Raw genomic sequence first — 23723 nt, forward strand, 5'->3', positions numbered from 1 at the left:
TGCAGCATGGCGGTGCTCCTTCCCCCACTCCCACCCCTAGAGAAGGTGGTCACACTGTGTCCACATACCCGCTGGAGGAAGAGCCATGGCCCCGAGAGACGGAGGGTAGCACGACAAGGGTGTAGGATGATGAAACTCCCACACCTCCCCAAGGCATGCACCTCTGGGTGGGAAGCATGCGGTCCCAATTACAGACCGGGACGGGTTGGCTGCAGCCCCAGGACTCACCTCCAGGACCCTGCCGCTGATGTACCGGTCACAGGTCTCGCACTTGATGCCAAATTGGGCATGGTAGTCGGACTCGCAGTATGGGATGCCATCCCTTTGGGAGAGGGAGGAGAAGGAGGTGAGTGGCAGGGGAGCCGGGCTGGGCACCCACCCCATTGCTGCAGCCCCAGCCCTGTGGGTTGCAGCCTGGCAATGGCCAGCAGGGCCAAGCCTGCTGCCAGGACGGTGGCACTCACTTGCTGATGTACTCGCCGGTGAGGATGATCCCGCACGTTTGGCACTTGAAGCAGCTGACGTGCCACTGCTTCTCCAGGGCCAGGAGGGACTGGCCTTGCTTGATCTCCTCCTTGCAGCCTGCGCAGTCTGGGGGGACAAAAGCGGGGCGGGGAGTGTGGGACCACTGCAGCTCCCCGGCGGGGGGCTCGGCAGCGCGGCAGGAACACCCACATCTGCTGGCCCACGCTGAGGCACCCCAGCCGTTTAACCTGGCGCACCTCTTGCACCCAGAAGGAAAGCCCTGCCGCAGAGGACCCCCTTTTCTAGGGGATGCTGCTGTTACAAACACCCTGCTCCTGAGACCACTCCAGGACAAGCCTCTTGGGGATCATTTCTTTATGGAGAATCATTTCTTTATGGGAATATGCCACCTCTGCTTGTTCCCAGCAAAGGAGCCAGGAGGAAAGCCTCCTGCTGGAGCTGGGACCTCCGAGGCACCGCTGGCACCCAGCCACCCCAGCCAAGCACCCGCCGCAGCACAGTGCTGGGTCTCCCTGCTGGGCTGGCGAATTTGAGCCAGAGCAAGTGCCTGGGCTGCTGGGGCCATGCTGCCCTGGCAGGTCCCCGGGGGTTTTTCTCCGGGACAGGAGCGGTGGGAAGTGTCCGGGAGCGAGCGCAGCAGAGGAAGGGCTGTGCTCTCCGGCAGCCGCGTCCGGCCCCGCTGCAGTATTTACGAGACTCCCTTCCTTCCCCGCTTCCCCTTGGCTCCCGTCAAGGCTGGGAGCAGGAAGCACATGGGCCTCGGACTCCTGACCTTGACTTCTCCTTGTCCTCTTCTCCCCCTGGCCAGCAGGTTTGCCCGGATGGGGTTTCTCCTTAACCCCATCCCTGCCGCCTCCCTCCCTGCTGCGGCACCAGGGAGGTGCAGCAGCACCGCAGAGGCAGCACAGGCAGCCTGAGCAGGCAGGCTTTTCCACTCAGCCCACCCCAGGCGGCCCTACACCAAGTCCCTGCCCGCTGCACAAAGCTAAGAGGGGAGGATTTTCGACCCCTGGCAAAAAGCAGGCTGGCCAGCTCGGCTAAGCCAGGATCTGTTCCTTCTCTCACACAGATCCTGCTGGTTTTTGAGTTGCTCGCAGGGCTGGGGCTGCAGGGAGAGGCTCAGCATCCTTCTTCTAGGGATGTCCTCCCTGCAGAGTGCACCAGCGCGGGCTCCAGCAGGCACACCTCCCCTGCCACTCCTTCTGGGTGGCACTGTGGCCACCAGCCCCAGGCCACCTGGGCTGCAAGGGGCACGCTCGGGCAGCAGGCTACATCTGGCTGCTGCCTGCAGCTGCCTATGAATAAAGCATGGTGCCCTCAGGTAACCCAGCGCTCCAAGCCGGGGAGGAGCGCGGGCGGGAAGGGGACGGGGAGGGAGAGGAAGGCAGGCGAGAGGCAGAGCGTGCGGCTGCCCTTCCTCTGCCCGCTGCCCTGGCCCTGCTATGGCAGACAGCGGGGTGCTGCGGGCTGGCCACAGCCTGCTTCTGGGCAGCTCGGGGTGCTGATGGGGGAAGATGTGGGAAGCCCTGTCCTCTGGCTGGGGGTCATGCAAACCCTGCCACATCCCCTAACTCCATCGAGGCTGTGGTAAGAGCTGGGGGCAGGCACCTTGGGGGGATCCCAGGGACCCATCTGCACCAGTTCGTAACTCAACCCAAACAGCCACCACCAGTGCCACCGTGGCGACTGGGTGACAAGGACCATGGGTCACACCACGGTCCTGGGTCCGGTCCTGGCTGCAGGACTCTGCTCCAGGCACTGATGCTCAGGGCTTGCTGAGCCGCAGCAGCATGGGCCCCCACGCGGCCCCTGCCACCAGCTCAGCCTGCTGACATGGCAGGGTTTGGGCACCATGGTGTGGCACTGCTCCCGGCTCTCCCTGCCTTCTGCCACCTGCCCACACGCTGCGCTGAGACAGCTCCCCTGGAACTTGACAGCAGCAAACATGGAGCATATGGGAGACAGTGAAACATGGACCACACGTTAATGCTGCAGTCCCCTCACTCCGGACACAGGCTGAAGCGAGCTCTGTGTGCAGCAGCTCCATGCCAGAGGGATGCTCTACCAGCCCCCAGGCACAGCACCCACGGGACGCTCCGCAGTGGCCTGGGGCAGAGAGCAGCAGCAAGGAAAAACTGGGGGGGCAAAGCATGGCACGAAGGGAGGGTATCCCAAGGAACAACCTGGGGTCAAAAGAAAGGCCAAACCCATCCAAAAGAGCTTGTCCATTGCTGTTGCGGAGTTTTAGCTTGGGTTCATTAGTGCATCGGGATGAGCCTAAGAAGCCTTTCGGTGCTTGCAGAGGCAGCAAATAATGCCAGCGTTGGGAAAGCCGGGCGAGCAGTCCCAGGGCTGGCACTTGGACACAGACCTTGGTGCAGCTGGACATACAGCAACATCTGGCCGCTGACTCAGAGCAAACCCGGCTCCAAAACCCGCCCCAGATAGCACCCACTGGGGTGGCAGCACCCGCCCAGGTCACAAACAGACCAAAGGAGTTTCCAAAACCAGCGGTGACCTGCAATCCTGGCTTGAGCTATGGGACTACCCTGTTTCTTCTCTGAAACCTCTGCAAACACCCACGCCTCCATGCAGTGCTGCACACTGGCTCCAAAGCCCATCCCGTCACCCCCTCCGAGCACCATCCAGGGGCATGCTGTCCCTCTCCTTACAGCCATCATGTAACACAAGAGCAGTCAACTTACGGCTGGGCCCATGGATCTTGATGGGTTTGGTGCTGATGAGAGAGTGGGAGCAGTTTTGGCAGACGCAGTCCTTCCCGCTGAACGTGACCTTGTCTCCGATGGGGAATGGCTTCCTGCGGCCAAGGAGAAGTAGAAAGGTGTGAGCTGCTCACTCCCCTCCATGCAGTGCTTGTGCTGCCCGTGAGCTCCTTCCCCAGAGGCCAGCGGGACCCACGGTGCTGGGGAGCAGAGGGGCTCCAGGCAAGGGCTACAAGGGGAGGCAGCAAATGCACGTGTGCTGGGGCAGGAGGACCAAGGCAGGCATTAAGGCAGGTCTGCAGGCTGCAAAGGGAAGGGTTGGAGCCATTTCATTGCCTCCCAAGGATTTCCACTAAGATAATGCAGAGGAGGTACCTCCTATGGTGCTGAGCGGGGAATGAGGGGCTGCGGGCTAACTAACAGCCCTCTCCCTGGTGCACAGCCAAGGGCTGTACAGGGCTTCTGCAGGGGGGTCACGCACGCTCAGTGATGGCTTCAGCTCACCTGCAGGTGCTGCAGACGAAACACTTGGGGTGGTAGGTCCTCCCCAGGGCGGAGATGACCTCTCCGGTGATGAAGTCCCCGCAGCTGTCGCAGCGGGTCCCGTAGAGCTGCTGGTAGTCGTGGGTGCAGATGTACTCCTGGTTCTTAAAGAAGAAGCCCGACTGGGCCAGGTCGCAGCCGCACACTGCAGGGGGAGGACAGGGACCTGTCAAGGGGGCAGCGGGCAGGTCCAGCCCCAGGGCTCGGCCGGGATCTCCGAGCCCACCTCTGCTGCCTCTGCAGCAGTGGTCCCAGGGCATCCATGAAGACACAGCTTTCTGCAGGTATCTCAGAGGGTTTCCCTTCCCCCCAGATGCGCTGGGGCCTTCCCCCAGCACCACAAGATGTCAGTGTTGGGCTGTGGTGGGGTGCAGGATGGTGCTGCCCAGACAGCCAGGGCTGGGCGCTCCCAGAGGAAACCCCAGTGCCGGGAAGGGAACCACCGCAGCCCCCCAGTCACCATGCACAAACAGCCCGGGAGAGCCTCTGGCATCCCCTCCTGGACCCACGGCACCTGGATGGGGCTCAGCCCCTCCATTTGACACTCTCATGGTGTCAGGAAGCCAAGAACAGGACCGGCACAGTTGGGCACGTCCTAGGGACAGTTGGGGAGAGGTCTTCTCCACGCCCTGGGGCGTCTTCTCTCCGCTCCCTGGCCTGGACATGAAGCCGTGCCCTAATGGGAACAGGTCCTGGGACACACTGGGGTTGGTGCTCTCACTGCTTGTTTTTCCAAAGGTGTCCAGCCCAACATTGCTTCCTTCCCTGCTGTGGGAACCGTGGGTGGTGCACAGCCCACCAGAGTAATCCAAGGAGACGTGGCAAGCCCTGGCCCTTAGTGTCATTTCCCTCCTATGTCTTCTCCATCCAGAGAGACGTCGAGAGCATCAGGCCCTGGAAAGCACCTCAGGAGTAGCACAGGGACCAGGTCCTGGGGCCTTTGCACGATGCCCATCACCTGTCCTGCAAGGTGATGGGGTGCAGGGGGAACTACAGAGAAACGAGCACCTGCTAGCACAGCCCATCTTGCTCTCTGCTTTTACCCTTCACCCCCAAGCACCCTTCTGTCCTGTCCTTGCACACCTCACCTGCACCCACGGGCCAGCCCGCACAGCAGCCACCCTCCCCAGGGCAAGGCTGGACCCACTGGCCGCAGGGGCAGAGATGCAGCTCCTCTCCCGCAGAGCATCCCCTGGCAAAGCTGATCCCTGGAGCTGTGGGTGGACAGCCGGGGGATACGGGGCCAGCACCCACTGCTCTCCGAAAGAGCCTGCCAGTGCTTACTTGTCAGCGACAAGGGACAGGCCACCAGCTCTGGGACAGCATCAGGAAGCAGAAGGAAAATAAAAATGAGGCAGGTCTGGGCCCTGTTTGCTGTGGGACCCATAGCACATCCCCAGAAGCCGCACCAGATGTGCCAGGCTCCCGGGGACACGTCAGGGACAAGCCGTGGGGCTGGCGTGGGAGCCAGCGGTGGCAGGGGGTAAGAGCTGTGAAGGAAGGCGAGACAGGAGGATTTCCTCTCATTACTTATTCCCTTTCACTTGGAAATCAGGCAGCGAGCACTGCCAAGCTCTCCCTGCTGGCTCCTGGACCCTTTGAAGCCGGCGGCTGCCTGAGCTCTTGGGATGAGCAGCTCCCTCTCGATCCTGCACATCCAAGCTCGGAAGAGGCCGGGGGCTCAGCACAGCACCCCACACGTGTAGGTCAGCCCCGAGGGCAACCCGGGGCCCACAGCCCCTCCCAGAGATCTGGGGCTGCCTGCTCCATGGGGCACAGGGCTGGAGTAGGGGTGGTGACAGCCCAGGGGAAAAGTCCCCTCCAGCCAAACCCTCTGTTCCCTGGGGAAGAGCAGCAAAGCATGGCCAAAGGGACAGGGATTTATGTCCTGCTTAGCACAAGGTGCTGGGAACTTGAAAGACCAGAGACCTTTAAAAAGCCCTGGTAATGGGATGCTTTACAACCTACAGAAGCAGCCACCGGCCTGGTTGAGAGTGGCTGCTTTAATAAACGCACTAAGGAGCTCTTCAGCCTTGGCTCTGGACCGTTAGCTTTTACAGCTCCACAGCTCTCCTCTTGTGCTCAGGGAAGATTCAAGCAACCTCCCTCTATTTCTGCCAGCCCCTGGGGGCTGCTGAGCCCCAGCGGCAGCACACAGCATCCCACGGCACCTCAGTTGCATCCCATGCACGGGTGGCAGCGATCCGTCACCCATCCCCAGACCCGTCGGGGAGCCGCTCCGGGCATCTCCCCCGCCTCACCGCCTCTCAGCCAAGCTGGCAACACCTCCTCCTCCTCCCGATTTGGGGGCAGGCAGGCGGCTGAAGGACGCGGTGGCCCCCCCCAGATCCCAGATGGGCCGTGGGTACGTTTGGGACCGGCGCAGCGTGGGCTGCCGGCATTCAGGCAGCTTGAGGGTAGTGTCGGTGCCCAGGTCTCGGCCACCCCTGTTCACAGCCTGCCGGCTCTGGCATCGCGCAGGAGCATTGCCTGCACCGTGCCGGCCCCGTGCCGTCACCTCCCCGCGCCGTCACCTCCCCGCCTGCACCATGCCACATCCACCCCTGCGGGAAACTGCCACCCCCAGGCGGGTGACCACATCTCAGCGGGCCAGGTAGGTCTGTCCCCAGCCTTTTGCTTTCCAGACCGCAGCCAGGGCCGTGGGGCAACCTGACCACCAGCTCTTCGGGCGGCACTGTCCTACCTTGGCAGGTGAAGCAGCGGATGTGGAAGTGATTGCTCTGGACACGCACCACCTCGCCCTTGCAGGTGTCCCCGCAGCGGTAGCACTGGATGACGGTGGAGCTGCTCCCAGGGGTGTAGGGGTTTTGCTGATAGGGAACTGCTGGCAGAAAGGAGGGAGGGAAAAGCAAGAGAGGGGAAGGGTCTGTTAACATTCAGGACACAGCCGGGCGTCATGGCACTGACCTCAGCTGGGCAGCTGCAGAAGACCCCTCTGGTGACCGCAATGCAGCAGCCAGACATTAGGCCATCGCTAAGGGCAAAGGACAGCTGAGATTGTGCCAGCACCCAGTGACTCTGAGCTGGGTGCATATCCCTGTGTGGATTCGGGATTTCCCTGTCCCCACAAAAGAGCCACTACCCATGTTTGGCTCACAGGTCTCCAGTCCTAAGTGCTGTGCGGTGCAAGTGTCCAGGCACCGCTCCCAGTCCCTGCATGGATAACCAGCTCACCTGCAGCATCGCCCCAAAGCCATGCAGAGCTCCCCGGACTCTCTCCTATCTCCTAAGCAGGTGCAGAAGGACAATGCAGGGACCAGCTACCCACCGGCTCTGCTCTGCTCAGCCCTCGGGCAGTCCTGGCTGGCTGCTGACCTGCTCAGAAACACGCCAGCGAGCACTGATTTGGCAGCAGCATGGGAAGGAACTGTTGTTTTTCGGAGCTTCCACTTGTTTGGTTAGGAACTGGATGAAGAAGTAATTTTTCAAGGAGCTTTCAAACATCACAGCAATTGAGTGTTTGGCGCTGGTGGGACTCTCACCTCCCCAGAGAGGAGCAGCATCCCAGCCTCGCTGCTCCTTCCGGAGCGGCACCGCGGCGCGTGCAGGCTCTGTGCTGAGCCGGGGGCTGCAGTGGAGGGGAGGGCAATATGATTCCCCTGGAGCTACGGTCAAGAGCCGACCTTCTCTTGCTGCAGATGGTCCTGGGACTTGCCTCCACTCCTCATCCCCCCACAGCAGCTCTGCAGACCACCACGAAGGGCTGATGCTCTGCAACATCATCCCACTCTCCAGGGGAGGAATCGTATGGAGGAGGGGGTCTTTCTGCTGTCTCAGCACAATCCCCAAACACATACAGAAAACATTTTAAAGAGCAGCTCCTGCTTTCCCTGCCCCACCTACAAATGCACGGGCTGCTCGCAGGAGCTCCAGGCTGGCTGACACCATGCTCACCGCTGCAGGCGGGGGCCAAGCAGCAAAGGACTTGTGTGCTGTAAGATTTCAGAGAGGGAGTTGCAATTTGGGCAACTCGAGCAGTGAAGGGCGGGATTTCAATGGACCAGAGACTTTCTAACCTAGTGCTGAACTGCATTCCCAGGAACAAGAGAACCAGTTGATTGAAACCTGGTACGTGAACTCCCTCCAGAGCAGGGAGGAAGGGGCACAGGACAGAGGAGATCACTCATCAGAGAGGCTCCTCGTTCACCGTGAGGCAGATCATGTGGCAGGGAACCGAAACAGCCCATTATTATTGGCTTCAAAAGCAAAGGAAGAGAAGTCAAAATGACATTGAGACTAACAGTAAAATCCCATCACATATGCCCAGTGCCCAGAGACACGCTCTACGGATGTGCAGCACTGCTCACCACCGGGAAAATGGGCTGACCCTCCCTGACCTTATTATTGGCTTCAAAAGCAAAGAAAGAGAAGTCAAAATGACATTGAGACTGTCTCACAGTAAAATCCCATCCCATACACCAGGTGCCCAGAGACACGCTCTACGGATGTGCGGCACTGCTCACCACTGGGAAAATGGGCTGACCCTCCCTGACCGCTGCTCCATCCCCTGGGGCTACGGAGCTGCCGAGGACTGGCTGCCTCGCCAAGACCGACCTGAGGGCTGCAAGAAAAGCCAACGTGCTTTCCTATAAGTGTCCCCCAGCCCCCTGCAAAGCTCAGGCTCTGGCCTTGACACGAACTTCCAAGAGTTGCTGGGACTTCCCTCCTGACTGTGCTCTTGCAGGCCAAGAGCTCTGAGGCCAACAGAGGTACTTGGGGTACTAAAGGGTACTGCAGTGCCAACAGAGGAGCTACAAAACAGGAGTTAGGCCAGCAGAGACACTAACTAGTCTAGATCTAAATCACCTTGAGGTCCCAAATACGATGAAGGACACCTGTAAAGGGAGCAGGGTACCCCCACCCATTCTTTTGCAGGGAGGCGCAAGCCCTGGGAAGAGGGGTCCAGGACCTTCTGCAGCGGCTGCTGCTGGGCACCCCTGAACTCTGCAGCAGCCCAGGGGGACCCAGGCCTGACCCCAACAGGATCTCTCAAGGCTGGAATAAATGGGGGAATCTCTTCTGTAGGGGTCTCCAGCAGAGCAAGAGTTACAGCACTGAAACTTCCTCCCACGCACCCCGTGCTCGCACCCTCACAGAGAATGAAGCAGAAGCCAAGCCCTGGGACACAGCCACGGCAATCCACAAAGCTCGGAGAGAAAATCAGGAGGGAGGTGGGGTGAAAGGCTAGGAATTAATCAACACTTAAGCAAAAATGAATAATAAAAAATGGGGGAGAAAAAACTAATCAATGTCAGAAAATGCAGGCATCACTTATTCCGGGCTTCTGGTCTCTAGGGGAAACTTCTTGGTGTCCATAGCAACACATCGCCAAGCCCCTGCACTGGCAGGTCTGATGGGAGGGAAGGCAGAGGAAAAGGAGTCGATGATGGAAGAGATGCGTATAGCTGTGTTATACCGCTGGCAGAGATGAAACCGATACGGTCACTCCTATTTGTACCCATGGCGATGGGTCAGGACCCAGCTTAGGCACCATCGCCCTCCCGCCTGCCAGCTTTGTTCAGCACTAAGCCAAAAGCTCCCTGATTTGTGATTAACCTCCGGCCCGTGCTGGAATTTTGCTCTGGGAACATTAATGCATTGTTTTGCTGGGGCTCTGCTTGTTTTTGAGCAGGCAGCTGCCTGCCTCATGGCCTCACGCAGGAAGTATTACACATCACAACACCCCTGAGCAGAGGGACAGCTGAGCAGGGCAAAGCTCATTACACCAAAATAATCCAGTAATAATGTAAGTAGCATTAGTGGCCTCGCAGGCCGAGATACAGCAGTCGGGGTGAGGGGGTGGGAGCTGCCCAAGGAATGCCTTAATCTCACCCCAGTTTGCTCCCGCTTTTGCTTGTAGAGCGGGAAATTAAGCTGGCTTCGTTCAGCGACTAATGCATTTGTGCTCCACAATGCAGCGCAAAAGGCTGCCCAGGGCCAGGTTCCTGCAGGGCTGACCCCGTGTCCCGGCTGGCGCTTGATCCGCAGGGTCCGAGGAGCCGCTGTGGCCACAGCCAGGCAGCGAGCTGCCGCACAGCGCTGCGTGGGCACGCAATAGGTTTCCCATTTATCCGGATTAAGGTGGCACCTCCGGTCAGGGATCGGTGCCCCGCACAGTCTTAGGGACAGACAGCGGCAGCCATACGCAAGCAAGGGAGCTTGCGACCCGGGTGGGGGGAGAGACAGTGCCCCCAAACAACACCCAAGGCTGCGTAGAGGAGCTTTGTCCCCCAGGAGGGCAGAGGGACCTCGCCCAAGAGATCCTCCACACCGTGCTGCAGTGAGCAATCTGCAGGTTCCTGCCGTGCACGCCTGGGCAATCCCCCTCCTTCCTTCGCGGAGCACCCACCTTCCGCTTCAGGAGGGTCAATAACCGCGTTTGCCTTCCTGTCCCCTTCCTGCACGGCATCCCAGCCCTCCACCGAGGAGCGGCAGGACGGGGGAATGCTGAACCCTTACACTGCCTCTGAAACACTTGGAGCCCTTCAGGAGGGGTGGCTGATAGGAGATGATCCCCATCTACCTTGGAAGGACGGCAGCTCAACACCAACAGGGCACAGCTCCCCGCGGTGGCTTGGGGCTGAAAGGCTGACATAAAGCAAGCTCTGCTAGCTGCTCAGGCCCCCCATCTCCTACCCAGGCAGCCCCATACCCCACCAGCAGCAAACCAGGACCAAGTTTCCAGGAGCACAAGCTGCAAGGAACAGAACACCCAGGGGCTTTTATAAAGACCCATCCATCATCCCTTACTGGGATCAGACCAGGTCCTGCTGGTTTCCCACCTATCTCCCTCTCCCAGCCCATTAGCCCTCTGAGAAGCTCAATTAGGTAGAAACTGCTGCAGGTGGGGTTTGCATCATTAGCAACAGGTAATTGGAAGCTCCCACCCAGCTCGGAGAGCCTGCCCTGACACCGTGTTTGCTATCAGCATGTTTATGAGACAGCATCTCCACGGGGGGATGGGGAGGCCTGATTTAATTAATTACCAGTAATTAATATTTGCATAATGCTCAGAGAGCCACAGGTGAAGGGGACTGTGGAAAAGCAAAGCATTCACCCTTTAATTAATAACGAGAGGTGGTACCACGGTGGGAAGCTGAGGTGGGCGGGTGCCAGGGGTTGCTGCTGGGGCTGAGTGCTGGCAGGCGCAGCGAGGTGTGAGCAAAGCGGGTGCTGGCTGCGTGGAGGGAAGATGTCCCCACTGGGTGCTGTGGGTGTCAGCGTGGGGTCCAGGTCCAGGGAGTGCTGGGTGCGTGCCTGGCTGAGACCCGAGTTGGGGTGGGTGCCCGGAGGCGAGGGGGAGCAGCAGCAGGGTGTCAGGGCAGGCAGTGCTGCCAGGAGTCCTCGCACCTCCCTGGCGCTGAGCTCTCTTCCAGCAGCCGCTGCCTCCCACTCCTCCCCGCTGCCCGCAGCGAGCGATTCACCACAATCATCCTCTGCACGCTCCCTGCGCTAACTGGGGCTGTAAATCATCCTCTCGCAAAATCCCACTGGGGGTGGTGGGACCAGGATGGTACAGGGTGCGTGCGGGATGCAGCTCCCCTGGGGAGGGTGAGGGCAGCCGGGCACCCGAACCTTGAGGTGGGCTCAGCTGGCAGACCTCGTGTCCCTAGGGAAGAGCCGATGCCACAGCACCGGCATCGCCGGGCGAAGGCGAGGAGGGGGCTGGGAGCGTGGCGGGGGCTGCGGCGGCTCAGGAAGAGGAAGCCCAGCCCCGCCAGCACGCCAGAGGCGTCGAGGCCGAGGGGCCGCAATGACTGGCCAGAAAGGAATTTTGCTGGAAGCACTGGAGGCTGAGGGAGAGGCTGGGGTGAAGCGCTGGTGATGGGACACAGTGTGCTGGGCTGGGGGCGGAGAGCGAGGGGGCGCAGAAGAAACGCCCGCCGGGATGTGGGGAGAAAGAGGTGGTGCTCCGGGAGCCTGCACCCCAAAAATCCTCTTGCCGCAGCAGGGACGCAGGGCGACCTGGCCGGCTCCAAGCCCCGCGGGAGATGAGGTTGAGGGGGAGGATTTCCCCTCCAGGCAGGAGCTGCGCTGCGCCCCAAGGGCGGCCGGGGAGGAAGGGTGGGAGCTCCAGCGGCTGCGGGATATGGGTTTCTCATCAGCGGCGGGGCTGAGGGCTCCTGCCTGCTGTCCTGCAGCGGCCAAAGAGCTCGGCCGCAGCCATAAAAACGCCTTGGGGAGGAAGGGAAAGACGAGCTTGGAACCAAACGATGCTGGTGGTGCAGGGGTGACACGGGGAGAGCTGCAGCCAGCCATCCCGTGGGGCTGCCTCCGACCCCAGCACGTGGGAATGAGCCTGCTCCGGCCACCCTGGCTGCTTGCCCACCCCAGCTCCCTGCTGGGCAGGTGACGGTAGGCAAAGGTGCTGGGGGCTGTCGGCAGCGGACAGCTGGGTAAGGGGTACAATGTGGGCACGTGCACCCTGCCCACACTGCCTGCCGGTGCTGGCGGTCCAGTTGAAAGATCAGCCGAATTACCCCTGAAATAAAGGAAGGGGCTAATCAGGACGCACAGCTCCAGTGGTGAATCTGACACCTGCTGTGACATCTGCATGGCCATCTCGGTGCTCAGGCAGCTGACCACTGCTTTCCATCAGGGTTCCACAGATAAAAGTCATTTGAATCAAGGAGAAAATAATATATATTTACCTTTGGTCAAATATTTTCTCTTTTGATCTTTCCAGATCCAGAAGTGTCACATGATTCCTTACTTAGTATTTACATTTTTAAGCTTGGGCAGGCCAGGTGCTCCTGATAAAGGCATGGGCCGAGGGCAGGTACCATGGATCTGCTGTGGGATAGTTTGAGCCTGGAGCAGCTCTGGCTGCTTCTCCCAATGTTTGCATTGCATCTATTGCTGTCCCCACGTGTGCAGCACAGGAGTGGGCTGTGAGGGGCACCAGCAGGGCGGGCAGGGAGCGGGGCAGTGTGGGGAGCATGGGCTGGGAGCAATGGGGAACACCCGCCTTACGCGGACCAGGCACTGAGGTATTTCCAAGCAAAACAGTCATGTTAGTCGGCACAGAGCGTCGTGCAGGCAGGATTACAAATCCCAGCAAGTCCACGACAGCTTCCCCTCTCCTCTCCCAGCTCGCAGGCAGAGCCATCTGTGGCTTACGGCTAAAAACCGTGTCACAGCTCCTAATCTAGCCCTAGGATTCCCTAATTAGATCATGACCAATTATTGCTTCCACCTGCCTCACACTGTCCCCTTGCCCCCCACCACTGTCACTCCCGCACTGCGTCACCTTCCTCGGCGTGACACAGGACACAAGATGTGGGTGCTGCGAGGATGGTAGTCAGCAGAGCTGGAGCGGCAGATGCCAGCGTGGGCGAGGGCATGTGGCTGCCGGCAACAGGACAGGGTTGGGATGGGGATGCTGGGCCAGCACTGGCATCGTATGGGGGAGAGAGTCTTCCTTAGCTGGGTATCGCGGGTAGGACCTGAATGAGTGTGGCTGGATATCACAGAGGATAATGGCAGCTAAACCCTGTGCAAGTCCTTTCTTTGCAGAGGTAGGTCAAGGATGCAGGGCAGAGGTGCCAGCCCCATGCTCCCACTCCACAGCACCCTTGCTGCTCCCCATGTGCCACCGCCCGGCCCATCTGCACCTCTCCTGGGAGGGCTGGCAGCCGGGTGAAACCACCGCAACAGGCTCCTAACGAGCTCAAACGCACGCTCTGGCCCTGCTCCAGCCCCCAGCTGTGGGGCTCACTGCGGCTGTGGACCTCGGGGTGCTCGAAGGCTCACACGCTGCCTCGGCAGGATGGCAGGCGGGAAGGATGGGGGCTGGGGGTGTGGGCACCGTGATTTGCACTGCACAGGCAGTGCTGCCCGTGCAGAGGGGTGGAACGGGCAGAACCAGCCTCTCCTCTTGCTCTGTTCCCCAACCTCCCAGCGCCGTGCTGGGAAGCAAAGCAGCCAGTGCTGGGGGGGGGTTCCCCAGATCTCATGTCAAGCTGAAACTGGGAGGAGGCAGCAAACTGTCACTGTCACACAGACTCAAGCGGTGGCAGCTGCTGTGGCTGGCCAGTGATGCGGGAAGGTGCCCAAATGGGTGCCAAAGCCTCGTGCTAACAGCAAGGGCACGGCAGGACCATGTGCTGGGGTAGGAGCTGGTCTGCAGGGGGGACGCACTGCTACCACTCCGAAAAGAGAGAGGAGGGAGCTCAGAAACACAGTCAGAGGAGACAAAGGAGAAGGGTAAAGAAAAAGAGGGAAGGAGAGAAGGAGAAAAAGAAAGAGGATAGAAGGAAAAAGGAAAAAAGATGGAGCAGCAAAGGCCCTGCCCGCACAGCAAACTTTGTTTCTGGCTGCATACATGGAAATTATTCTCCAAATGCGAGTGGTGAGGAAGCCGGCGATTGTCTCCCCGCACTGACCCAGCTGCTGGCAGCTGCCTGTGCCTGCCCGCAGGATGTTTACTTCCCCAGCGCAGGCAGCCCAGGCAGGGCTCTAACTTGCTGGGGAAACCCGAAGACCCCACTGTCAGCTGAGGCTGCAGCAGGTTTTACCTCCTCCCCTGCAGAAACCTGCTACCCCCTGGGGAACCCGCTGCCCCCACCACCTCCCAGTCCCAGCCCCACTGCCAGCAGGGCCACGGGGTGTGCTGGGCGAGGGGCCCCAGCATGTCCCTGGTTTGCTGAAACCACTGACTGCTGCAATTGTGATTTTTCCAGATTCTCAAGAAAAAGAGGAAAAAGTTGCTCTTCTAGTTTTCGCAGCTGCAGGGAAATTTGAAGACCTCAGCGCAAAGCAGCATGACAACAGAAAGCCTTGTGTAGCGCTCACAAGCATCCACAGCCTGACAGCTATTCCCTGGGCTGCCCAGAGCTGGCGAGCCAGGGAGCATGCTGTCCCAACAACCCCCAACCACCCAGCCCAGCAGCGGCCAGGGAGCACCGCAGGGAACAAGCCTGCGTGTGGCATCCTCACTTGCAGGGTTGCAGCAACTGTCGCACCCAGAGCACCACTGTGGCAAGAGTCATCGTCCAGGGAAAGAGGTCCTTTCACCACTCACCAGGCAAAGGAGGAGGATGAGCATCCTGCCGCAGGCTAAACAGCATCCCCAGCCCCATGCTGATCTGTGCCATGGGGCACGTGCCCAGAGCTGGGCTGCACCCCTTGCTACTGATGCTCTCATCCCAGTAGCAGCGTCCGCTCAGAGGCACCAGGGTTTTTAACAGTGTTTGCTTCCCAGCACAGAACCACCCTTTAAAGTTTAATCATCACTCACCAGGCCCTGCTACTAAATAAATGAAGAAGTGGAGGGCTCGGTGGGCGCGAGCCTCCGCTGCCTGGCGAGCGCTGCGGCATGGGGCTGGCATCTCCTGAGAGCTTCGCTAACACCTTCTCTTTCCTGCAAGGGCCCTGCCAGGATGGCTGTGTGGGACCGGAGGAGGGTGAGGGGCTGGGAGTGTGGCTGTGCTGTGCACCCCCACGTGTGGGAGTCTGGGGGGCACGGAGCTCGAGAGGGGGCTGGAGCAAGGCAGGAGGTCTTGGGGGTGTAACACTGGAAGATAACACGTGTTAGAAGGAGTTTAACATCTGCATTTGAACACACGTACTTGCAGCCACATTAGCGCATGGCTTGCATGGTATGTAAGTGCCCTCCACACTGGCTGCTTTTCTCCCATCTCCAACAAGCACTGCCGAGGTCTTTTTTTCCCAGATAATACTTGTACAGCTTGTCATGGCAACAAGATCTCCTTGAACTGCAATTGCAGCCGGGACGCCTGGTGCTAGCACGTTTGCCTGTCTGCAGACATCACGGAAGCCCCTTCCAGCAGAGCTCTGTGCTCCACAGATCCCCAAACTGGGTGCGAGCAGAACCCCCAAGGGAGGGCGGCAGCCTGCCTCCCTGCGCCCAAGCTGCCCCCCGAGTCAGATGCAACAGGGATTTGGGGATTTTTTGCAATGACTAACAAACACTACCAGGCAGTTCCTCCCATCTCATCCCCTCCAAGAAGGGTCTGTGGGATGCTCAGCCCCCTGCACTGGGCCAGCTGCTCCCCACTTTGTGCACGCCGCCCACCCCCGCAGCAATTTGCAGGAGGAACGGAAGAACTGGGTGATGCGGGAGAAGTAAGGCTGTGCATCCAGCAGCCCCCTCCTCGCAGGCAGGGCAGGGGCTGGGGCTGCTCCTCCCACGGTCACCCTCCTGGGCACAGTGCTCAGAGCTGCAGGCAAAAATCCTCTTGGCTGCTGCCCACCTCTGCTCCCAGGACCTCACTTGCTCCAGGAGCCACTCTCCACAAGCAATATTGTTCTCATCCTAACATGTGGTATCACACCCAGAGTGCCTGTCCCATCGGGGCCCCAGGCTGCATCCCAGAACTGACACCGAGCGCTGCAGATAACCACACAGGTTAGAGACAAGGAGTTCAGCCCCTCCGACAGCTCGTGAAAAAGAGATCCCCCAGCACCTGGTGTACCATATCTACATGCAGGCTGAACGTGCCGCAGCTGCCTGTATATCTTACATGGCATGCCCAGTCTCCCAGGCAGGCATGGTATTTCCACTGAGCGTGGGGCTGGAGACGTAGTACTCAACAGGGAATCGCAGGCTCTAGGAATGGCAATAAATCTCCAAAAGGCACAGCTCAAATTTCACAGTAACTACTTAATTCCCCTCCCTATTATCCCTGAGAATATTTTAGCAGTTCTTGGCGTCTTGGGGAGAGGAAGAGAAAGGATAGATTGCATTTTAATTAATAATGGCTGAAATGCATGGCTGCCCAGGGCAGGAGCCATGGTGAGCCCGGAGCAGGGAGTTATGCCGAACAGAAGGGGATGGCATGGAGGGCCCCAGGCATCAGAGGGCTGGTGCTGGGTCCTGCCCCAGGGTGGCTCCGGCAGGACAGATGTGAGCAGCACCCTCTGCCCCATTCCCAGGCAGGAGCAAGGATGCTCTACACCTCTGCAAGCCAGGCAGCTACCTTCCTTCTTCCTCTTAAAATCTTTGCGAGGACATTAGCTAGACACAGCCCTGAAGCTCACACCCCACTCTGACACGAGGTCAGGCTCATGAATGGGGAAAAAAGCCCAGTGAAGGGGGAGGCGCCCCGATGGTGAAGCTGGGGAGTGGCAGCCGTCCACATAGCCAGCCCCTGCTGCAGCACCCGGAGGTGGCTAAGGCTCTTGGTTGTCAGAGCCTGGGATCACTGGGGCACTAGCAAGGACCGTGGCAGTCCCAAGCATGCTTTTGGGGTGAGCAGGACTGCTCCTTGCCGGTGCAGCTCCCCAGCATTTGGCTATCCAATTGCTATCCAGATCCACTTCAGCGGTAGGAAGCCCCCACCAGCTCCCTGGGACTAGCAGTGCTGGGAAGTGAGATGCTTCCCCCAGGATGTGGAATACGAGTCTCCATCCCCTGACGGCTATGAGTTGACTTGTGCTGCCAGTTTCGCCAGATCCGCCTCCCCCCCGCAAGAACATCCCGGCCAGGAAAACTCCCTGGCTTGTACAGGTACCAAGTGCAGCAAGGGTGGAGGGGACCAGATCAGAGCTGCTTTGGCCCCATGTGCAAGCCTCCAGGGCCAGCTGGACCAGATCCACCGGGCTCCCCAAAGCCACGCTGACATCCCTCCACAAGGCACCTTCACCCTAAGCTTGGGTGCCTGGTGGCTTTGGTGCCACAAGCCACTCCTCACAAGATGTGCAGGGCTGAGAAGGGCTTGATTCAGACACCCCGAAGCACCCTGCAGCTCCCACGGCCGGGGTCAGGAGCCCAGGGGCCACCCGCGGTCTGGGAGCCGGCCAAGCTGTGCAGGGACTGCCACCGAGCTGGTAGCCAGGCAGGGCACCATGGCAGCACGCCGGGCTGCATGGCACAAGCAGGCATAGGGCTGGGGAGCTGCACGGAGCCTCCCAGGAGTCCAGGCAACTATCGATTTGCTTTGCTTTCAAGAAAAACAGAGCAGTGAAGCCATGGGGGAGAGAGGGCGAGAGGCACGTGTGTGCGAGCTGAAGGAGAGACGGAGGATGCAGACAGCAAACAGGCGTCCCCAGGGGCCGAATCCAGAGCACGTGCACCGCCCAGAGCTCTCCTCTGCACCCAGAGGTGCCCCACCACCGTGGGGGACACGCGCATTCAGATACCCCAAGCAGATGCCTGCACGCACACACATCAGCTCTTCACTCGGGAGGCTGCTAAGATGCTGGATCCAGGCCCAGAAAGCCAGAACAGGTCCCTCTTGAGGGACTGCCTCTCGATTCAGAGGGTCAGCCGCCATTTAGGAGGTCTGATGAAGCAATAAGCAGCAGGAGTGAAGCCCAGGGCGACGCAGAGATACAGGAGCCAGCGGGGAGCTGCCTCGTACTGTGCGTCCCAGCCCTGCACCGGGGTGAGGGGGGGGTCACAGCCCTCCGGTCCACAGCCCCCACGGCACCTGCCAGGAGATTCAAGACCGGACTCCCACAGCTCTGCACAAAACCCACCCTTTTACGCACAAAACCAATGACAATCCGGCCAGGGACACAGCGAGAGCCGACAAACACCCTGCTGCCCTCTCGCCCCCGTGCACATCTCTCTGCGGAGTCCCAGCCCCGACCCACAGCTGGAGGCATCCCTTGCCTGCCACGTGCAGCCGGGGCACGGTGCCGGAGCCGCTCCCGCTGTTGGCATTTGCTGCCGCTCCCACTGACCGCTGCCTCCTCGGCAGATGTGCGGCACTCTCCGAGATCAGCATTTTGGGCTGCAGAAAGGTTTATTTGAGGCGGGCGAGAAGGGATCCCTGCTGAGAGGCTGAAGATGGGATTTCATCCTTACATCTGCTTCAGCTTAAAAAAAATCTTGCCCGAGCTGCTATAGATACAAATAAATTGTGTATGAGCGAGGGGGCGTGAGGCGGATGAGCGCATCCTGCACAGAAACACATTGCACATCCATGGCTTGAACTCTGCCTGGGTCCCAAAGCAGGGCCGGGGTGTGGACTACCCTGGGACAGGGATCTGGGTGAGCACAAACCCACACGAGCAGGCAGAGACACATGGCTGCTCTTAGCGGCCCTCTGTGGATCCCAGGTGGAGGAGGACCACTTGAAGCCACGTTCTCTGGAGGACACCTTGCTGCAGCGTGCAGCCAAATCCTTGGTAGCAGCCTCCCTCTGCCCTGCTCTGGACTCCGCTGTCCCCAGGGCATGCACGCCTCATGGGGCGACACACAGTCCCAGCCCTGAATCTCCAGGGCAATGGGATGCTGCAGAGCAAGAGCAAATATGAAAGCCTTCCCCACGTTCCCTCCTCCACTGCGGCCATCCCGTGACATCCCCATCCCTCAATACACGCGGCCACTGCATCCCACCCATCCTCCGAGTGTGGGGCCAAACCAGAGCTGCTTCCCCCAGCAGGAGCTTAGGGCCACCCAAGAGCCGCATGGGTCCTACCAGCCCCACTGCTGCCCTTGGCCACCCCACCCTTTCTCCTGCTCACCTGGGGTGATGCTGGCTGGGGAGGGGACCTGGCAGGGTGGTCTCAAGGGAGGCAGCCCGCTTGACAGCCAGGCACTGGCCAAAGCCCATCTCCTCCCCCAGACTTTATTCATGAGGCATGACAAGTGGGTGAGCTACAGCCAGCCAAACAGCTCACCCAGCAGCCTCAGACAGTGAGAATACAGGAGGAACGTGCCTCGGTTGGAGGTTGGACCCAGCCCACATGATGCTATTTTCTGCTCTAACCAGGCTGGACAGGTTTGGGGGGGTCCATGTGAGAGGATGCCCTTGGGTCCCAGAGTCAAGGGATGCCAGATGTGCGTGGTAGAAGAGACTAAACTTGAGGTTCTGGCCAAAAGATGAAAACCGTTAGCTCATCGTTTTGCCGAGGCCAAATTTCCTGCTAAATAGAGTCTATGTTCAACGCTGGGAGGCAGTCCGTGCTGCGTGGGAGTGCAGGGAGCCCAGGGAGACTCTCCCCTCCACTGCCAAAGCCCACCCGCTGCCACCAGCCAGGGAGGCAGCAGACCGGCTGAGCTTTAGCAGGAAGGATCCATCCCAGCCAAAAAAGAGAGAAAAAAAAGAAAACCCCCAAACCCAGAAAGGGGTTTTCTGAGGAAGGGAAAGGGCAAAGGAGCTGTCAGATGGTCTCTGACACGGTGGCATCTCCCGCTGGGCCTTGGAGGGGGCTGTGGAGTCAGTGCCAGGGTGTCCAGGACAGGAGCTGACACAATGGAAACATTCAGGCTGGTTCCTCGCACGCACACAAATGTGCCGGAGACAGCCAGGACAGAAAGGAGCTTATTTCTGGCTGATGCATGGAGGGATTTTCTGTTTGCTGCTGTGTTTTGTATTTGCGGCTTCCCGTATGGAAATGCTTTTTCCCTTTAACCTCCACCCACAAGCCCAGTGGATTCTGTTGCAGTTTTCAAAACATATGGTGCATACATCAAAAACATAAAGGATGCTATATTTAAAATATTACAAAGCAAGCCAGGAGCCAGCATTTTTAAACTAGGGCAGGGTCTGAGAGTGAAAAATGTGGGGATTTAGGATTTTCTATACCAGATCAGAGAAAAAGCCCCGTTAGACAAGATAGAGCCAGGCTGGCAACCCGCCACCTTGCAGCAGACTGTTGCTTACATAGTCTGGTACCAAATTCTGGGAGAGGATCCACCTGGTTAGCCTGCATGTCTGCACCCTGCTATTTCAGAGGGGCCACAGTGCTGCTGAGTCCAGCACCTCTCTGCCCTGATCATACAGTTTAGCATCCAGCTGATACTTGGCAAGGTGGTCTGCATGTGATGCTCTAGAAAGGCAGCCCCAAACCATAATCCACTGAGCTACTTTCTTCCTGGCTTCTGCAATCAGTTGATTCCCTGATGGGCTGAATACTGCCTGTATTACTCCACTAATCGCTTTGTGCATAGCATCATTTAGCTGGCCAATACAAGCACGGGAAGGATGAGAAATTCTTGCCTTTTGCAAGCACAGGTTAGAAGACCAGAAACTCCTCCATGTCATTTCTCCAGCCTGGAGCTTGTTCTATTCTGCAGAGTGCAGTACACTCACTTGCTTTATTTTAAACCATACTCACACTGGCATTGTAACTTCAACCCAGGAGACTGCGTCATAGCCAGGGAATGAAGGGTGTTGGATTTGCTATTTTTAACTCCTTCTACTCCAGGGGGGAACTGAAATCAAATCTCTATCCAGAGACACTGTATAGATATTAGTGCAATGAAATGGGAATTTGGACTGGAGGTGACAGCTGGCAAAGTGAGCCCTGGCGTCACAAAGGAGACAATCTCCCCATAAATAGGATGCATAGAAGGGATATACGTTACAGAGCAATCTCAGTACCACCAGCCTGTGCTCAGAGGGACAGGAGGTTCAAGACCAGCCACCCCCCAGCCAGTCCCATTCCAGGGGATGAATTATGGCTCAGGGCTGGCAGCAAACACCATCAGGAGCTTCCCCAACAGGCTCCAAATTCCTCTATCCACTCTTATATCCTGGGAAGGTGCTTTCTAAAACAACTGGGATCTCATCAGCTGTGGTCCTGGGAGGGGGGGCAACACAGCCCAAGGCTGCAGCGCAAAGGGCATTGCCACATCCCCTTGGAGCCCTGCTGAACTGTCAAACTGCCTGCAAACCATGGGGTCGGAAGAGACAAAATATACACCTGCAGCCAATTAATACAGACCATCCCACAAAAACTGTGCAAACCTTCTTTCAGAGAAGGGCTTGTCAGAGCCCCAGGCCTCCTGACCGCAGCAGGGTCCCTGCAGCCGAGAGCCATGCAGCACAGAGGGTGTTTACTGCTTTTCTTAATCTGCTGTGATCCCCGCTCTAACTCTGTTAAATGTAGCAAATGGAGCCTTTAAGTGGTCATAAAAAGATTGTACCCACCCCCCATGGAGCTTATTTGAGACACCTGGCCATGCATATGGGTGACAGAGAGGGGAGCACAGCAGGCACCAGGGCTGTGCAGGTGGTGGGGTGCAGTGGGGGACAGCACCGTGCCAGGAAAAGCCCCATGGCCACCAATGGGTTTCAGGCACCACAAGCACTGCAGGATGGCACAAGGCATCAGACAGGCGTGCTGACCCACAGGATCCTCAGGACAGTGCTAGAAAACACCACATCACCAGCCCCTTGCTGCCTGATGTCCATCTCGCCCACTCCACCCTTAGGACCTGCAGTTAGGGTAAAACCCCACGGGACAGAGCATCTTTTACAAGTTGTGAAGAGCACAGCCCCTCGGCACTCCAAGGGTCAACACAAAGATACCCCGGAGGGGATGCTCCCCTGCCAGCAGCACCCCTCCCTGAGCACAGTGAGGAGGGGCTGGCTGACAGTGGTGACAATGTCTGATGGCAGCATCTCAGGTCTCTCTGCAAGCCACTGCCCCAACCCACCTACCAAACGTGAAAGGTGGGTTCAGAGGGAGGGAACTCCCTCCCTGCAATGCAGGGATGCACTAAGGAGTCTCTGGGACGGAGCAGGCTGGAGCAGCCACGGGCCACCCCGGTGCTCTTGGCAGCCTGCAGCTGCAAGCCCTGCCCGCGGCTGTCTCCTAGCACACGTAGATGTGCACTCACGCAGGCGTGCGTGGCCAGCCACCACAACAGCCTGGCCTCCCTGCTCCTCCACCAGCGACTGCTGCAGGCTCAGGTCCATCCCGCTGCCCCAGGAGAGGCAGATCCCCCCTCTGGGCTCTGCAAGGGCTCCACGAGATCCTGCACAGACTGGTGAGGCACTCCGGTCTCACCCAAAGCTGTTAGCATTTAGCTTCTACGTTGGTTTCAGTTGGCCGGAAAGTGAGCTTTTGCTATTAAAAGACAGCAGTTTTTGTTCTTCTTGCCATCTGTATGTTTGTGTATTTCCCCTACCACCATAATTAGCAGGCTGGGCTCCAGCCAGGCTCAGGAGGAGATCTTAGTAGATGTCTTCCCAGCAACTTGAACAGCTTCATCGTTTTGGTTTTTTTTATGGCTCCCCTAGTGCAGTCCCCATCACCAAGATCATCACAGCCCAAGCTGTCACTCCCGGCAACCCGGCAGAGGCAGCAGGGATGGGGACACTGCGCTCCAAAGAGCATCAGCCCCTGCAGCTGCAGGGGCCAGCACCCAAGCAGCACAGGTGAAGGCCAAAACCCCACCCCACGAAAGGAGGTGGGATGTTTGCCATACTCCTGCCAGGTCTCCCAGCACAGGCCCATGTCACCAGCACCTCCAGAGCTCTGCCACACAAGCCCAGCTCTCTCTGCCCTCTCTGGGGTGTGCACCACTGCAGCTAGCTGTGTACTATTTACAAAAACAAGAAGACAAAATAAATAAGTGTGGCCCCGACAACAAAGGAAGCCCAGCTGATGCCTGGAATCTCCCTCCAGCTCCGAAGGAAGCTGGCAGCACTGCATCCCGCTAGTCCAGGGCCAGCCACCTCCTGCCTGCAGCATGCCCCTGCTTCTGCCCCCTCTGCCAGCACTAAGACTCGAAAAGTCACTGCAGCTGGCCCAAGGGTGGTCAGGACTCAATCAAGCTCAACAAGACCTCAGTTTCCATCCCAGGCTAGCACAGTTGAAAGCTTCTGCATGGGTTTCGGCAACTGCATCTCTCCTCCCTGCCCCTCCCCGAGCACACCCATGCCCATGCACCTTGGGCAAGCCTGGGTTGCTCCAGGTGCAGAGTCTCCTACAGTTGCTCCTGCTGCCCTCACTGCAAACCCCAGCACACAGACAACGGCCAGGGAAGGGCCATGCACAGTGATGTTTGCAAAGCACTTGTGTTTGAGCAGCTCTGGCAGCAGGAAGCCGGGATGTGCTGGGTTCTCCATGTGGGACCACAGGAGAGGAGTGTTGCTGTTACTGTAACTGCTCCGCCTTGGCAAACCATATTCTGGTTTTAGGCTGTCTGATAAACAGACTTGAGCTTGCACATACACAGACATCTGCCTGAGGCAAACAGCAGGACAGAAATGTACACGCAAATTTGGCAACTTTATGTGAATTAAA

At 58.8% G+C, this 23723-nt stretch overlaps 1 protein-coding gene across 12 annotated transcripts in view; it reads right to left on the reverse strand.

Annotated features, from left to right (window-relative positions):
- Positions 1–23723, reverse strand: part of ABLIM3 (actin binding LIM protein family member 3) — a 57141-nt gene that overhangs the window by 17565 nt on the left and 15853 nt on the right. For 11 of the 12 annotated variants that reach the window (XM_029998083.2, XM_029998094.2, XM_029998093.2 and 8 more), the window contains exons 2-6: positions 6457–6594; positions 3714–3897; positions 3192–3304; positions 465–591; positions 229–322 (exon numbers count right to left, since the gene is read on the reverse strand). In XM_029998083.2, coding sequence (XP_029853943.1) covers positions 229–322; positions 465–591; positions 3192–3304; positions 3714–3897; positions 6457–6594 — 656 coding nt within the window. Of the gene's footprint in view, positions 1–228; positions 323–464; positions 592–3191; positions 3305–3713; positions 3898–6456; positions 6598–23723 lie in introns of all 12 variants that reach the window. The other variant, XM_029998082.2, reaches the window with a different exon arrangement.

This window comes from Aquila chrysaetos, chromosome 22 (genome assembly GCF_900496995.4).
Source record: "Aquila chrysaetos chrysaetos chromosome 22, bAquChr1.4, whole genome shotgun sequence".
Classification (NCBI taxonomy): Eukaryota; Metazoa; Chordata; class Aves; order Accipitriformes; family Accipitridae; genus Aquila; species Aquila chrysaetos.